The sequence below is a fragment of the Lichenostomus cassidix genome, chromosome 2 (genome assembly GCF_008360975.1).
Source record: "Lichenostomus cassidix isolate B80296 chromosome 2, HeHo_3.0, whole genome shotgun sequence".
In the NCBI taxonomy this organism is placed as follows: domain Eukaryota; kingdom Metazoa; phylum Chordata; class Aves; order Passeriformes; family Meliphagidae; genus Lichenostomus; species Lichenostomus cassidix.
The window spans coordinates 42,773,251-42,789,070 of NC_139482.1; the positions used below are offsets into that span (position 1 = coordinate 42,773,251).

Below are 15,820 nucleotides of genomic sequence, written 5' to 3' on the forward strand. Positions count from 1 at the left end.
TTATTGTGGCTTAATTTCTGATTATATTAATATTTTTTTCAGAATTAATTATGTTGCTGAAAATAAGGTTTGAAATAGTTTAAAAGCTTTTAATATTTTACATGTACTTATGAATTGTGCATAAACTATGCACATCAATCTTCTGGTCCTGCAAAAAATTGAATCTTGCTTCATTTCTCCTGAACTTTTCCAATGACTGGGAGAAAATTTGAAAGTCTTGTCTTGTTCTTTTGTCTCTCCTCATCCTTAAATAGCAATTTTAAAGAAGTCTAATTATCTCTTCCAGATTTACTGTTTCTTCTGGGACTCACTTCCTCTGTGTGCATAGTGACTGAGCTAATAAAGAAGTTTGAAAGAAGCAAGGAAAAGATCCAGAAACGTGGAAGTTCTTCTTCATCAACTTCGTCTTTTCTTGATGTATGATGCATATTGCATTCTTGTGTTTGCAAACTTAGCGATTGCTGTCTAAAGATGTTGGAGAAAGCAAAACAATATTTGGAGGATAAAGAAATCCTGAGGGCTTTTGACAAGCCCTTTGTTTCACTGGCTAATGACGAACTTCATGTTTCAAGACTGTTTAGAATTTAACTTCCAGCTGTGGAAGTAACAAATGAAATTATGCAACTTTGGTAACATTTTTCCTCAAACATAAATTTACTTTTAAGATTGAATTGTATTGTGGGGGGGAGGGGGCAGGGTTTAATTTAAAGAAAGATCTAAGCCCAAGTCCCATTTTCTGCACTTAAAAGATATAACTGTGTAAAATCCTTCTCTTAGATATAAATATTTTAGTTTGTTTTTATTTAAAGCATTGTACTATTCTACTTTTATGGTGGTGGGACTTTGCTACTAATACAAGGATAAAAATATTTCAGAGGCATTCCACTGGGTTTAGAGTCTGTCACAAGAGTGCCATATTCTAGCTACTGTATTTATTTACTTTATCCTGCAATGTGTAAGCGGCTCAAGTACCTTGTGCTACAGGTTTTTTGTATCCCAAGTTTGGTTTTTTTTTTGCACAGGATGTGACCGCTGTCGGATCACTGTTTTTTCTTTTCTTTTTCTGTGATTGAAAAGCCTATACTGCAATTTGAAGTAAATGTTTGCTTTTCTTATAAGTGTGTCGCCTCTTTGTTTTAAAAGAAACTGGCATTTACACCAGATGTATGAGCTTGTTCTGATATAATTGTAGATACATGCTTTGTTTCATGTCTTGTTCCATATTTACTTTAGCTTATGACTATTAGATCACTTGAGTGATTATAAGACAGTAGTTATGGAAATTATTTGTAGTGTACTGAATTAGAAGATGAATGCAATAATCCTTTAATGGGAAAAAACCCCATCCCTCTCTCAAAGAAGCCTAATTTTCTTTCCTTCTTCCTTCCTTCCTTCCTGTTCATAAAAAAACCCTTTTTATTGGTAGGGTAACTTTAAATTTTAACCTACAGAATAACTTTTGGGGCTAGAAAAGCATTATAATAGATTTGTGTCTTGATATGTTAAAAGTATTTTTAATATATTGCAATGGCTGAATACTCTGATATTCATTAATTGGAAATAGTGTTTTTCCTCAAAACAGTCTTGCCCTGTTGTCATCAGTGTCATCTCATCAGAGAAGAACTCATCATCCTTTCAGGAAATGCAAGAAACTGTCACCTAAAGAATCTTGAAAAGAGGATGTGTTAAGATCTCTGGGGGAAGTCAAAGACACAGTGGTATCTTTCACTTGTAACCATGTGCATCTTTCCTCACTGTACCTGAAAGTGTGGCAGTGGCATTGGCTCTGGCCCGTGCTGCCACAGTGGTCATGCTGTCAGTTGATGAGGAATTGTCATAAACAGGCAATTTCTGCACTTGCCATTGTGACTTGCTCCACCTGCCATGCTCTACCATGCCTATGAATTTCTCTGCTAATGTTACTTGGATTGTTTTCTTCTTTTAGCCTCTGGGATTCCTAGACTTTGCCAGGAAATGAGGCAGTAGACAGGGCATGAGTGCATGTTGAGTCTGCTTTATACATGCAATTCATCCATGGCTCTGCCTGACCCTAAATATGCCCATAATACTTGTACCACCAATGTGCTTGAGATGTGATTGTGTAAAGACAAAGACCCTGCTGCCTTTGGCCCTCATCTCTTCCTGGGGTTGTTACCACTGAGCTGGGAAGCCCCAAACAACATGACCTCTTACAGAAATGATCTCATGTCTACAAGTAAAGGTTTCTTATCTACAGCAATTCTGCCTTTCAGACGTCGAACAAATTTGACAGTTGAACAATTACTGTCTTTGGCAAGTGGGGCTGTAGCTGTTCAATATTGTAGTATGTTCAGTATTTCAATACAATTTCAGAAGACTTTATTAATAAAATCCTTGGTATTCATCAGAGAAGTCAGAGTGTAAAAGCTGACAGTGCATGCTGAGGAAGAATTCTTGAACAAAGTTTGATTTAGAGAAAGGACGGTAACTCTATACCTTTTGTATAGCAAGTCTTAATTTGTGGTTGACATTCTTCCATGGGCTTTGAGCTTTGTGCTCTGCTCTTGGTCTTGGAGTCCAAGAAATCTAGGTAAGTACAGATAAATGCTAAGTTCTTGTGTTAGCTTGGAAATGTCATTGCCAAGTCTTTAAACAAATGTTATCAAGTCCCCTTTATCAGCACAAACCCCACTTTCTAAATAAGGTATGTCATTCTAGACAAGAAACAAAATTTCAGTCTCTTAAGGACAATATTGCTTCATTGCAGGGTGGACTTAATCAAATGTAGTTCACTTTAAATTTGCCAGAAGTTTTGGTGTTGTGTTTTCCAATGGAAGACAAAATACTAACAAGTAATAAATCTAATTTCAATGTCATTATATATAAAAAATGCTTGGACTGAATTCCATTGCCATTATTTTGGCTCCACTTGTGATTCATTACCAGAGAATTGAGAGATTTTTCTCCAGAGCAGTTGAATCAATAGTGGGAACTTTCCACAAAAATTAAAAGGCATTTATTATGGGGTGGAAATAGGCAACAACTGAGGAATTTACTTTTTTTTAGTAGAGCATGGACTAAAGAATGTTTCAGTTTTAATATGTAAAGGCCCTTTATTTATTAATTTTCCTACCAAGAAAATGGAAGACCTATAATGAGACAAAAAGGAAAATTGTGACACTTAAATTCTGCATGGTAACTCTAGACTCAGTATTTTCTTCAGCCTGTGGGATTGGGTTTTGTAGTGAGGTGTGTGTTATTTCATCAGCAATTAAGAACAGCTGAATACTGCATTGAGAACATATTTCCACTGCAGTAATTACTAACCATTAAGTCAGTGTTCCCAAAGGGATTCTCAAAATGCTGTGTGGTCATAGCAGTGTTTTATCCGAAAGAATAATATTTGATCTTATTCCAGTCTTCTGAACTATGTAATTAAAGATACCACTTATCATCAAGTGTCAAGAGTTTTTACGATCCCCAGCAGTTTTCTGATGTTGGATTCATAGTAAATTAAATTTCTCTTCTTGCAGCACTAACGAAGTGGAATCAAACATGCCTGCATTTTTATATTTAAGACTTATTTTACATGTGACTATTTCTGATTAAAAACTCTAAGGAATTACAAGCTTGGTAAAATAAAACATACAGGATCATAATGGAGAAGAGGATAATCTGGATAGTTAAGGCTTTCAGTTTTACTTAGTATAATCACGACCTTTAATCCCTTTCAACTTTTAAATAAAAGTCATCTGATGGAAATGTGATGCTGCAGGCTGCTGTACATAGAAACATATTGAGAAATTGGTTAAGTTCCGGTGACCGGCAGCGTGGTTGGGGGTTTGTGCCATCTGCTGGTAGTTCAGTAAGTAGCAGCTTTTATACTGGAAAAAACGTTAAATCTTGCAATGACAGGCTGTATCTCAAAACTAATTTTCTCATTAATGTGATATCTTATAGATCTATTCTTTTTTCATTGACTATATTAGGGCAGTATCAAGACTCAGCTGTATGGTAAAGGAGACCTTTCCTCTAAATCCCAAGATATAGTGAGTTACTTCCATGGGAACAGAGGGAGCATAAGCAGGACTGAAAACTTGGGCACACAATGCAGGAATCAAGCTTGAATTCTGGTAAGTTATGGGCAAAACTTTGGTAGTAAGAGATGGGAATCATGATTTTCCTAAATGCAAGAAAAGGTGTGTGGATTCTTGAGAAGAAAAAACCTAGATGTCTAATGTATAAACCCAAATGTAAAATCCCAAACCCTCATATTTTACATGGGGAAGACACTGGAAAACCAAGAGCTTCATTAGAAAAGTATTTATGTAAATTGACTAATTATGCTGGAAAGTTTGCTAATGCAACGCACTGAGAAATACTGATGTACGTTTTTTTTTAAAATTATAAATTGGTTTTCAGTATTACCAATACTGTTGATAGCAAGGGTTTCTCAAGTAATTAGTGTACATATGAGAAGTCAAAACAGGTCTGGTTTTTAGTATAGCCTTTGTAAGCGTGACAGCAACTTGTTACTAGGAGAGGATTGTACACAATTAGTGTGACAATTACTCAGAATTGGCACACTTGTAGAAACTTGCTCCCACGTGACAGGTTTGTATGTGCATGTAACTCTCTTTAAACACATCACAGGGGGAAGGGGGAGAAATTAAATCAGAAGTTTTTCCCTAAATACTGACAGAACCTATAATAGTGCAAGCACAGCTTATGCAGTTGTCACTCAGTAAAGCTACCTCTCCCTGCAAGTACAAATACTCTACCTGAAAAGATTGATTTTACAGTATTTTTAAACTTGTCAATTTCCATTTTAATCTCAACTGTTAGACTGTGACTACTGTGTTCCTCAAACCCAAACTCTAAAATTCAGTTTTTTGGAAATGACAAGTGTACAGGGAGATGAGGCAGAGCGAACTATAAATGTTCAGGAAAAGAATTCCTCTAAAATAGTCATACTTGGAAATGCTGAACAACTTTGCTCTCATTTTCAATTAGACTGATACCTTTAAAGAAAACCAAAACAACACAATTTTTATACAGCATTTCTTTTATATAAATGTAAATTACAAAAAGGTAAATTAAAAAATTCCCTGAAGCAAAATTTTTGGTAAAGATTGAATCAGGAACTTGTATGAAAACAGCTGAGCAAATTCCAATACAGTCACATATTTTAATGTTACTCCTTTTGTCCTCGTGGCATTAGAATTTATTTCAAGAATAATGCTTTCAGTCATCCACTTCCAGTGATGCAAACCTATTAACATTGCATAAATGCTGAGTTTCTGGCACAGCACACCGGATGGCTGTTTTTTTCTTTTTAGATGCTTTCCTCTTTTTGCAGGACTCTGATCTGGTTTTGGTCATCTTCTGAAAGAAGTCTGGAGATGCAGTTGACTCCACTGTATTTAACAAAACCAGATAAAGCTGAGCCATTTTTGGAGATAAAATAAACAGGTTTTCCACTGAAGGTGCTGATTTAAGCTCTTGATACAGTCTGTGTACAAGGGTCCCGGTGAAAAGCCTGCTCAAAAGAAGGAGAGAATCTTCCTTTAGAATTGCACCTCAACAGGGCAGGTACAGAAACATGTTGTTTAGTGCAAAAAACACACAGTATCCAACATTCAACTCCTAAGGGATACCTATGCTAAGAGTATCTTTCTCTGCATTTAATTCCTTTAAAAAAGTGAGTTCTAATGTTGTATTGGCTAAAGGAGTGTGACAGAGAAAATGAAACTGTGAACACATTCCACAGGGGCTCATGTGCAAAGCAGATCTCTCAAGTAACCTTACCTACTTAGGTCTGGTTCACAGAGAGGAGTGCCAAGTAGCTGGTTGAGGTACAATCCCATCTGAAGACAGCACTGCCACTGGCAAAAACTGTGTGCAGCATCTAAATCAAAGTCGTTATTTTGCACCTTCTTTTCCTTCCATTTTAGAAATTCCTTATATGCAACGCTGTCGTCTTCCGCATGTAGAACTGTGGGATCTAGATTATAAATAAAAAATAACATGGAAATAAATGTTCTGCTGTGAACAATACAAAAGGTATCTGCAATGTATAGTCTTCAAACCCCTAGTTCTACCCCAAAGGAGGGTCTAGTCGGGTGGGGTGGTCTCTTCTGATAACAATTGACAGGGCAAAGAGAAATGGCCTTAAGTTGCACCAGGGAAGGTTTAGCTTGGATATTAGGAGGAATTTCTTCACAGAAAGGGTGATTACCTATTGGAACAGGCTGCCCAGGTAGGTGGTGCAATCACTATCCTGGGAGGTGTTTAAGGGAAGACTGGATGTGGCACTCAGTGCCATGGTCTGCTTGACATGGTAGTGTTTGGTCATGGGTTGGACTCAACGATCTCAGAGGGCTTTTCTAATCTAATTGATTTTGTGTGATCAAATCCAAACAAGCTTTCCATCTTGCTCCAACTCACATGGAAACCTTGCCAGGCTGGTTTCTATGAACCAGGGTTTTGTATAACCCTGGCACATATCGTCTTGGCCATCAAAGCAAGGACTCTTGGAGGAAATGCCACTATAACTGTAACAGATACAAATATTACTGAAGCAATTTCTATGATTATTTAATGTTTTCAAATTTGCAATGCATAGGCAGAAAAAGTGTGCCTGGGCAACTCAGCATTTTTAAATACAAATGATTTTAGAAAAACTCAAAAGCAAAAAAAAAAAAATTGAATCCTTCAATAATAGTTTTTTGATGCCTGAGTATGTTAAGGTTATTTTTTGTAACTTTTAGATCTAAATTAATATTTCAGTCCTAAAAAAAGCACTTAGAAATGCACATTAATGTTTTAAAAGGTGGTAAATTACTGTTTTACCTATATAAAGTGTTAATTTGATGGTTAGCACTGTTTCTTTGTGCATATCAATGCAAAGAGTGTGACATCTCAGGATTTAGTGTAAATCAATGCTAATTCCTCTAAATTTGAACAACTCACCGTAAGTGCACAAAAACGAATTATGGTATAGATTTTTGTAGCAGCTGAACATCTAAAATTTTATTCTTTGGAGACATACCTGGATCATCAGTTATCCTCTGCAGTTCTCCAGACACTATCATTAGAAGTAGAGCCTTTAATTGGTTCAGCTTAACTTTTGGTTCTGAACAACGTATCCAGTAACATGTTACCGCAATAGGGAGTTGTAAGTGACTTGGGATAGATTCTAGGAAACTCATTTTCACTCCCAGAGTGTCCAGCAAAAGCATCTGGCGGCATGACATGGGCACCTGAAAATAAATTGAAGTAGAGATAAGACTTGATATTTTGTGAGCAATTTCTAAAAGGCAAGTAAGTTCCTGGTTAAACTAGTTAGCATTTCAGGTTTTTGATAAAAAATGATTTAAGTTTCATAGATATTCTGAACAGGAAATATTTTTTTAAATACTACTTAAAACTTTTTTTAAAAAACAACACAGTTAAATGTCAGGTAGAAAGACAGAAGTAATTAATTCCTAGCACATGTTCCTTCTTTGCTGTGCCATTTAACTTCCAGGAAATAAACTTCCAGTGCTATAAACTTTGCCCATAACTTCATGCATGCAGCAGAATTGAAGCAGGCTGTTCAACTGCAATTTGAGTGCTTTATAAACCTTGATTAGGATTGTTTTGCTGGATTGTTAGGCAGACATCCCCATAACAGAAGAGAAACTGAAGTCAGTTTTGCCTAGAGCACTTTAAATGCATAACAACATTTCTTCTAACCTTTTGTTCAGCTAATAATTCCCATATGTTTACTAAGGAAAGTTGTAGTAGAGAAGCTCAAATTCACTAAACAAACAGCAGATACACCAAGGCTGAAGTAAGGTATCATTATCATTAATGTCTCTTAAAAATCCAAAACATGATTTTTCAAACTGTTTAGTGTTGTGTATTGTTTAAAAGACCTGTTCTAATAACCTATGTAAAGTAACTTGTACTTTGGATCCATAGCTATCTGTAGAATTTAATGGGCGCAGCAGTGATAGTCTAGGTTCCTTTGAAAAGTAGCCACCAGCAAGTGATAAAAAATATTCAGCACTACCCACACAGAGAGACGTGTTACAAATCGATCTGAACGCCAGAATGGATGGTGCATGTGCCTTAAAAATAAAAAATTAAAAGACATGGATTGTATTTCTAGATGTTGCAGAAATTACTGCATACAAAATCTCCATTTTGCAACTTCAAGAATGGGAGATTACTTCCCATTATGGCAACAGTTATGGTCTAAATCATTAGAATTTACACAGAATTGCTGCAATAGTGACTGGAACTAACCTTGTACAACTTTCCTGTGATTACAAGCTGTTTTTCAGGTGCTGTTCTGTTCTGTCTGGCAAGCAACAGAGGTTCACGTTAGCAGGAGCATACTTGGGGCAGGTAAAACTGCTGGGCAGCTACAGCATTCACACGAGAAATAATGAACGATTTTTAGTAAAAAGACATGGGTCGGATTTTGTTCCAGAACATTGCTCTGAAACATCCATAGTCTGATTAAATACAAATTAAGTTTTCTAGTGTTGAACTGGACTTTCCTAAATTACGTGAAACTGAGTTCCTTCCCATAAAAATCAAGTATTAGTGTAACAAAATGCACAGGATGAAATAAAGGCTTTGAATAGAAAATGTAGGGAGTACTGCATATTCATACAACACTGCATATAATTTGTCTGGGTACACTCGGAGGGGGGCAGGAGGGAAAGAAGATAAAGACAACCTATGTAGCTTCTTAAATACTACAGGTACCTCTGTATTAAGTAGTTACTTACTGAGGTGGCTTAGTTCAGACATCACATTTAGCGGCCAGCTGGCAAAAGTGAGTCCCAACTATTTTTGTCACTCGTGAAACACTGTTAACTGTGGTGACAACCATTTACCTCCAATAACTTGTCCAAAGGAAAACGATCATCACAAAAATCTGTGGGTAGGCTTGCCGCTTGAACAAATGTTTTTTTAACTGTCTTTTGGCATCTGTCAAATTCACATACAGTGGGCAGCTCGTTGGTCTGCTTACTTGGAGAAGCAGCTTTGGTATTTTGAGATGCTCTCAGAAGCAGTCCATAGATAACTTGTCGGATGGGCAGAGCTGTGCTGTGAGCACTGGGTCTTTGCATGTTCTCCACCTGAACGCGAAGGAAGGTACTTCTAAGTATCAGGGCATTGATGACGAATGGGGCCAGCTTACCTTTTGTGAAAGCATCAACCACCCACTCTGGTACGTCTGCTTTCCTGGCAGCCTCGCAGTCATACCTTCCATTCTGGAAGAAGTCCTCCAGATTCACGTCTGACGGAGCGTAATCCTCCATCGAAGTGCACAGAAGCTCCCTTATTTCTTCCCTCTGGTGTTTCTTAAGGTATTTCAGCACATTGTCGACGGCCTCGGCGGGCTCCGCGAACTGCGCCAGCCAGCTCAGCAGTCCCTGGAGGCGCAGGTGCTTCCCGCCCTTCCCCGCCGCGCAGCCCCTCGGCAGGCGCACCTTGCTGAAGAACGCCTCCAGCGCTTCCAGGCCGATGTAGTCGTTGCCGGTCATGACGGCGAAGAGCGGGAGCAGCGCCGTGCGCAGCTGCCCGAAGTGCCTGCAGAACCTCTCGGCGGAGAAGCACCGCGCGGGCACGTAGCATCCCTGCGGCGCGGCGGCGCGCACGCTCTGCCACTGGAAGTGCGACAGCGGGCAGTAGCCGCCCGCCAGGTCGAACACGCAGAAGTCGCTGTCGAGCGAGAGGACGGGGCAGCCCCAGCGGTTGGCCAGCCCGGCGATCTCCCGGTCGGCCTCGGCAAAGCACTGCACGAAGGGCACGCCGAGCCGGCCCAGCGCCTGCACGAAGGCCTCGCGGGTCAGCAGCGGGACCAGGCAGCCGCCGGCGCCCCGGGAGAGCCCGTGGGCAGCCCGCAGCTGCTCGGCGGCGCGGCCCCGCAGCGTGGGCAGCTTCCTGTCCTCGGCGCCGCGCCCGCCGTCCAGCACCACGAAGGGCGCGACGCCGCAGGCCCGCAGCACGCCGAAGAAGTCGCGCACGGCCGCGGCGAAGGCGCCGTAGTCGCCGCCGCGTCGGAAGTCGGCGTCGGGGGCGAAGCAGAGGCGGTGGTAGAGGCTGCTGCCGTCGATGACCAGCTTGGTGTCCCGCACCCGCAGCTCGGTGAAGAACACCCCGCGCTCCTCCACGAAGCCCGTCAGCCCCTGGACTCCCATGGTGCCGGAAGCAGCGCCGGCAGTGACGAGCGCGGCGCTGCCATCCCGGATCCGCTTCCTTTCGCTCGTCCCGCCCGCCGTCTCCTGGCGACGGGGGAGTAAACAGCACTCTGGGGGCCGGGAGCGCTGCGAGCTGCGGCCGCTCCTGCCCTGCCCGCTCTGCCCGGCCTGCCCCGGCCCTCCCGAGCGGACACGGGGGATCCTGAGGCACCGCAGCCCCGCCGTCACTGGCGCTGGAGCGGCGGGAAGCGGCGGGGAGGGGGCACCGCCTGTCCCGGAGGGGTGAGGAACGGGGATCCCGCCCTCGCCTCTTGTTGTGAGGGGATCTGGGTGCTACTTGTGTTCTGAGTCTAACACGGTCTTGTGACAAGGTAGTAACATCCCTGAGGTTATGCTAGGGGATCTCGGCCTCCCCAGTGTGCGTCGGGGAGATGCTGAATTTCATAGTCCGTGAACATTTGACCCTGTTTTGCTATCACCCTCAAGCTCCTTTGCTACCAGAACTAATAATAAAATCTTATTTCTCGAGAAGATTTCTAGATTTCTAGGAGATTTTTTCCCTAGTCAGTTCTCTAGGAGCAGTAAAAAACTGAGCTAAGTGAGATGATGTCAGTTTAGCCGTGGGTAAGTTTGTAACGATGTTGCAGAAAATAATAATAATGGACCCAGCGTTAAAAAGTTAATTTAATTTTTCTTTTCATGAAGGAAAAAACAAGGGAAATCTCATTTTTTTGAATTTTCAAAACATCTAAAGGAGCAGGCCAGTGAAGTCATTGGTGGGGAAAAAAAATCAAGGTTGTAAATACTGAGGATATTTAGAGCTTAAAGACTGTGGATTTTGTGCTAGGGGGTGGCAAATGTTAACATAGCACAATGGTTCTTAAGGAGTAAAACAAAACCTGATAGCATTGGAAAATGGCCTTGGTTGGCAAAGAAGGGATTGTCTTGGAAGCAGAAAGTGTCAGAGTATGTTAGCTGATGCTAAAGAACCTAACCTAACCAGTAGGTTTCCTTTAGTTTGCAGCACGAAACGGAGCTCCAGCCAAGGAAGAAAATATTTTGTTAAAAAGTGATCCATAAAGTGATTTATAATTGCATTCATTTGGTTGTCATCAGCAGTCTGCCTGTCTCTGGCTGGGACTTGGGAGTGGTGGGTGGGTGAGACGAGGAAACTCTTCACCAAAGTCATTGGATAGGGCACACTGAGTTTTTTTAGGAAAAGAAAGCTGGAGACTTGATTGCTTTGTGTTATCTCTAGTTGTTCTGAACTTTAGTGAAACAATTGATGCTGCTGCTTGGGAAATACCTGCTCAGTGGGAGACAGACACTGATAGGAAAGGAACACAAGGAAGGTTGGGCTAAAGATTTGAGTGAGGTAGGAGAGGCTGTGGTTCATGTACTTGAAGAATCCCTCAGTGTTCTGGCTGAGTCAGTCTTTAAGGCCTACTGGCTCTTACAGGGCATTTCTTTCTGATGCAGTGCTCAGCAATCCAGCTCTTCTGTGCCATTAAAATGCACCTGTGATGCCACAGTGGCAATCACTTGGCCCTGCATTATAACACTATTCAGCAGATTCACTATTCAGTAGATACTAAAGCATTTCACAGAGTTGCATGGTAATTATTACTATTATTATACAGAAAGGGAACTTGAAGCATGGAGAGTAAAAGGTGAGAGGCATTATCAGAAATAAAGCACAGAAGTTAAACTCAGTGAGCTACTCGATCTTAAGCATGATTTTGTGGGGTGAAGGATTGTGATACATTCCTAGGGCCCAAGTAATTATGAAAATTTGAAGGTGAGCTGTGTTAAGTGACTTCAAGAAGAAGAAAAGGTATGGGTAGCTCAGCAGTTTTTCTAAGTGCACTTATTTCTAAAGGAATTTATGAAGGCATGCATAAAACAGCAATTAGGAGAATAGAACAGTAAATGAAAATTATGTAAACTTTCTAGAATTTGCAATATAGTATTTTATGGAGATCATCTTTCTGCTCCCCCTTTCTCCACACCTCATGATCCTTTTAGGCTCCTTCAGATTTGGAGTACCAGATAAATAATTTTCCAGATGACATTCTTTCCTTAGCATTTGCATTTCAAAATTTTTGTCAGTGCTGCTGAAAGCGAATAAAGAAACAGTATTAGGAGTGCTATAGTTTAAAAAACATACAGGATTTGTATTATTTAGATGCCTTTTAGTAATTAAGGTTTATCTGTGTTTTATAACATGGTGACAGTGCAATGTCAGGCTTTTTGGTACAGTGTGACAGCAGCTCAGCAGATGGGTATGAAAATAGGTTCTTGTGCCTATACACACACACACGCACAGTTTGTAATTGCAAAATACAAATCTGTAATCTTAATTTAGTTTCTGCATTTATTTGGAAGAGAAGCCAGTGACTTGGAACCTAAAGTTGTACAGCTTTTAAAATGAAGCAATTTGTTTTTGCTCTTCCAAAACCACCACTACAACAATAAGAAGTCTGTTTATGTGCTTGCCTTGACCTTAAAATGATGTGGTGAGAAAGGCTGGTGTGGGTCTGCTGCACTGCAATGGATGGTAGAAATAGTGGCACTGATCTTGCAAGACCTTTGCTTGCTCCAAAGGGTCTTCAAGCAAAATGATGCAATTACCATTATATAAAGGCAAGATAATGAAAGCAATGTTGTTTTATTATGTGCAGTGAAACACCTACCTTTTTTCATTTGGAATGAAGAAGGTTGAGTAAACAAAGTACCCCAAACTCATGTTGAGCCATTGAAAACCATAGAAATCCTAGAGCTTGGCCTTTGCAGTCCTTATGTTTGCAAAATTAGGACCTCAATTAGACAAGAATTCCAAACCAAAGCTTAACTGTTGGAAGCGTGAGTCATGAAGGGACACAGCTAAGGAGAAATGAACTTTTGGAAAAATTGGGTTTTCTTGAAAGTCTTGTAGACTTGCTGTGAAATTAATTTGCAGAAGATACTGGCAGTGAGTCATGGAGAACCTGTGAGGTCAGCACTGGAACAGATGGTGAAATCTGAGGGGTAAATGAAAGAGCAGAGAAAACAGCTTTGTAGTTGTTGGTGGGAGAGAACTCAAATTATGGGTGGAGGTTATGCTTTAGTATATACAAAAATCTTGAAACTTGTATCCTGAAATGCAGATATTTTTGGTATCAGGTACTGTCATGGTATAAAGACAGGTGGGGAGGAAGAGTGGCATATCTAGGGCAACTGTTATCAGTTCAGTGCATTAATTTAAGGTTGGTTTAGAGGAAGACTATGTCACATCTACATTAACTGGAGTTTGTTCACCAAGTCTGCTGCCTGCAGTTTAGTGGCTAATGATTCCATTTAATTTGTGCTTTGCTGCAAGCTGAGTTCTGTAAGCACTGCCACAGAATTAAATGAAAAGTTTAATAAAGATAATACATTGACAAATTAATTTTTTTTCTGTTTCAAGTGATTTCTGTGAACATCCGTGGAAGAATAAAAGGATATCAAAGCTACATCCTAGAGAAATTTGTGTAGTTTTTGTTTCACAGAGAAATGCTGAAATTTCAAGAAACCGCTAAGCATGTCACTGTTGCCAGATTTAATTCTGCTTGCTCAGATGCTGTGATTGCAAAAAGATACACTATTCAGAGGAAACTTGGCAATGGAAGCTTTGGAAGTGTGTATTTGGTTACTGACAGAAAAGCAAAACAAGGAGAAGAACTGTAAGTAAACCCTTCACATGCTTTAAATAAAAATGTTGGGAACATATTTCTTGCATTGTAGGTATTTTCTTAGTGTTTGTGTCTCATCTCAGTTTGGTGTTATATTGCAGCCTTAACTGTCTGACTTGAGTGAGGATGTAAGGTAGGAGCAGACTTTTTTTGATAACACTGAACTGGATGCCTTCAGGAGTTGGTTCTATGTCACTGTAAGGACTCAGATGGTTGGAGAACCTGTACAGTATTGATGACCTATTTTTTATAACTGAGTGTTCTAAATGAAACCTGAGAAGGAATAGTTACAGAAATTCCAGTAACACCTTTCTATTTGCTGTATACTTAACTGGCAGAAGGTTTGATTTTTTTTTTTAATGGTCAGCAAATTTATTTTTTTCTCTTTTAACCTGCCTGAATTTGGACAAGTCTCATCAGTTTGATTGATAAGCCTTTTGGGATTCTGCAGCCATGATGACAAAATAACGTTTTCAGAGTGTTGACATTTCTGTATGTGGGTTTGATGTTGGGTTGGTGGCTGGACTTGCTGTTGTGTAGAACTGTGTTTTTCTATCTTAATACTTACACCAAGTGAAATTTGACTATAAATATTTTTGTTTTATCAAAAAAAAAAAATTAAGGCTCTTTGTCTAAAATCTGCAACATCTAATCAATGTGCTTTTCAGCCAGAAATACATAATTCATTTAAATAGGGGTTTCTGTTGGTCCTTATTGATGGACACATTAATGAGCACTTACATGGTTAAAGAGCTTTTTCTGATTCATTTATGCCTCACTTTTGCTACTTATGGCAACACGTTATTGGCAATATTGCTTTAGTAAGTGTGCAGCCAAGACATAATTCTGTCAATTGTTTTCCTTCTACATCAATGTACAGCTTCTCAGGTCCTTTGATTAAGGTCCTTCCACTAAGGTCTTAGCTTTTTCCAGATGGTTTAAAGAGTTGGACTCTTTCATAGCCTTAGCTATGGCTTTCTCAAAAAAAAATGTTATTTAATGAAACATTACATTAAAACCAATAAAAATATTTTTCATTTTATTTTTATGTTAAGGTAGTCTATCGTACAAACGAGGTGACAGGAACTACCTGAGCTTCTAAGATACTTCAGAATTTGACTATTACTGAATTCATCCTTAGAATATTAACAGTATAGTGAAATGTGAGTCTTCACACATTTGCTGCTATAGCACAACCTGGCAAACCTCAAAACTAAGGAACACACGTTAAGTTTTTAAGGGGCTATTTTTATTTTTTTTCTTAAGAATTCTGAGTGACTGTCTTGAAGAAACATTCACTACCTGCAGCATTTCATGGCTGTGTTTTGTGCAGAGCTATCTTCAGGACAGACATCGAGTATCAAACTACTTTTAAAAACAAGTTTTAACTTTTTTTTTGTCAGTTTCTTTCTGTGACCACATTGCAATGCAAATACAACAGTATTTATTTAACCAGCTGATGTGTCATGCTGTATTTAAGCCTTCCAGTCACAAGGGGGTGCTCGCCTATCACAGTTGTTCCTTCCTTCCATGCCTCAAGCCTAAATTGATGAGCCGATCCCCCCAAGTTTCTATCCCTTATATGCTAGATAAATATGACAAAAATACTATCTCAGTCGAAAATGAAAATGCAGGTGGCATAATAATACAGAGTGTAGACACTTCTATTTAGAAACACTGGTTTCTTATGGTGGTAAAATGTGCTGGAAGTCACATTCTCAATGCTGCCTTCAAATAATCGTATATGGAACTGTACTGGTTGCTGATTATGTTTATATGTGCTTTTGAATAAAATGGAGCTGGTTATGGTTCTTACTCTTTAAAAAGAATGATCTTAATACAGCTCTGAAAGTCCTTTGACAGAAAAAGTCCCCAAGCAATACAGCAGTGACCTCAGCAGAATTAGAATTCTATATTTATTGTTTCATA

The 15,820-nt window shown here is 39.7% G+C and overlaps 3 protein-coding genes across 8 annotated transcripts in view; 2 read left to right on the plus strand and 1 right to left on the minus strand.

Moving 5' to 3' along the window:
- The window catches only part of ATP2C1 (ATPase secretory pathway Ca2+ transporting 1), a 62,117-nt gene extending 60,999 nt beyond the window's left edge, over positions 1-1,118 (plus strand). For all 5 annotated transcript variants that reach the window (XM_085051248.1, XM_085051251.1, XM_085051252.1 and 2 more), the window contains one exon: positions 287-1,118. In XM_085051248.1, the coding sequence (XP_084907374.1) occupies positions 287-423 (137 nt within the window). In that variant the 3' untranslated portion in view covers positions 424-1,118. The remainder of the gene's footprint in view (positions 1-286) is intronic.
- A 3,908-nt stretch (positions 1,119-5,026) lies between these two features.
- ASTE1 (asteroid structure-specific endonuclease 1) lies at positions 5,027-10,249 on the minus strand. Of its 2 annotated transcripts, none has more exons than XM_085051253.1 (4): positions 8,871-10,249; positions 7,031-7,241; positions 5,788-5,983; positions 5,027-5,518 (listed from the first exon to the last, which is right to left on the minus strand). In XM_085051253.1, exons 1-4 carry the CDS (start codon positions 10,179-10,181, stop codon positions 5,224-5,226), a joined length of 2,013 nt encoding a protein of 670 aa, XP_084907379.1. In that variant the 5' UTR covers positions 10,182-10,249; the 3' UTR covers positions 5,027-5,223. The 2 variants fall into 2 exon arrangements, with proteins under 2 accessions (XP_084907379.1, XP_084907380.1); XM_085051254.1 differs by having other exon boundaries at positions 9,471-10,247.
- Positions 10,250-10,285: 36 nt separating this feature from the next.
- The window catches only part of NEK11 (NIMA related kinase 11), an 81,566-nt gene continuing 76,031 nt past the window's right edge, over positions 10,286-15,820 (plus strand). Inside the window, exons 1-2 of the mRNA XM_085051256.1 lie at positions 10,286-10,552; positions 13,627-13,882. Coding sequence (XP_084907382.1) covers positions 13,713-13,882 — 170 coding nt within the window. The 5' untranslated portion in view covers positions 10,286-10,552; positions 13,627-13,712. The remainder of the gene's footprint in view (positions 10,553-13,626; positions 13,883-15,820) is intronic.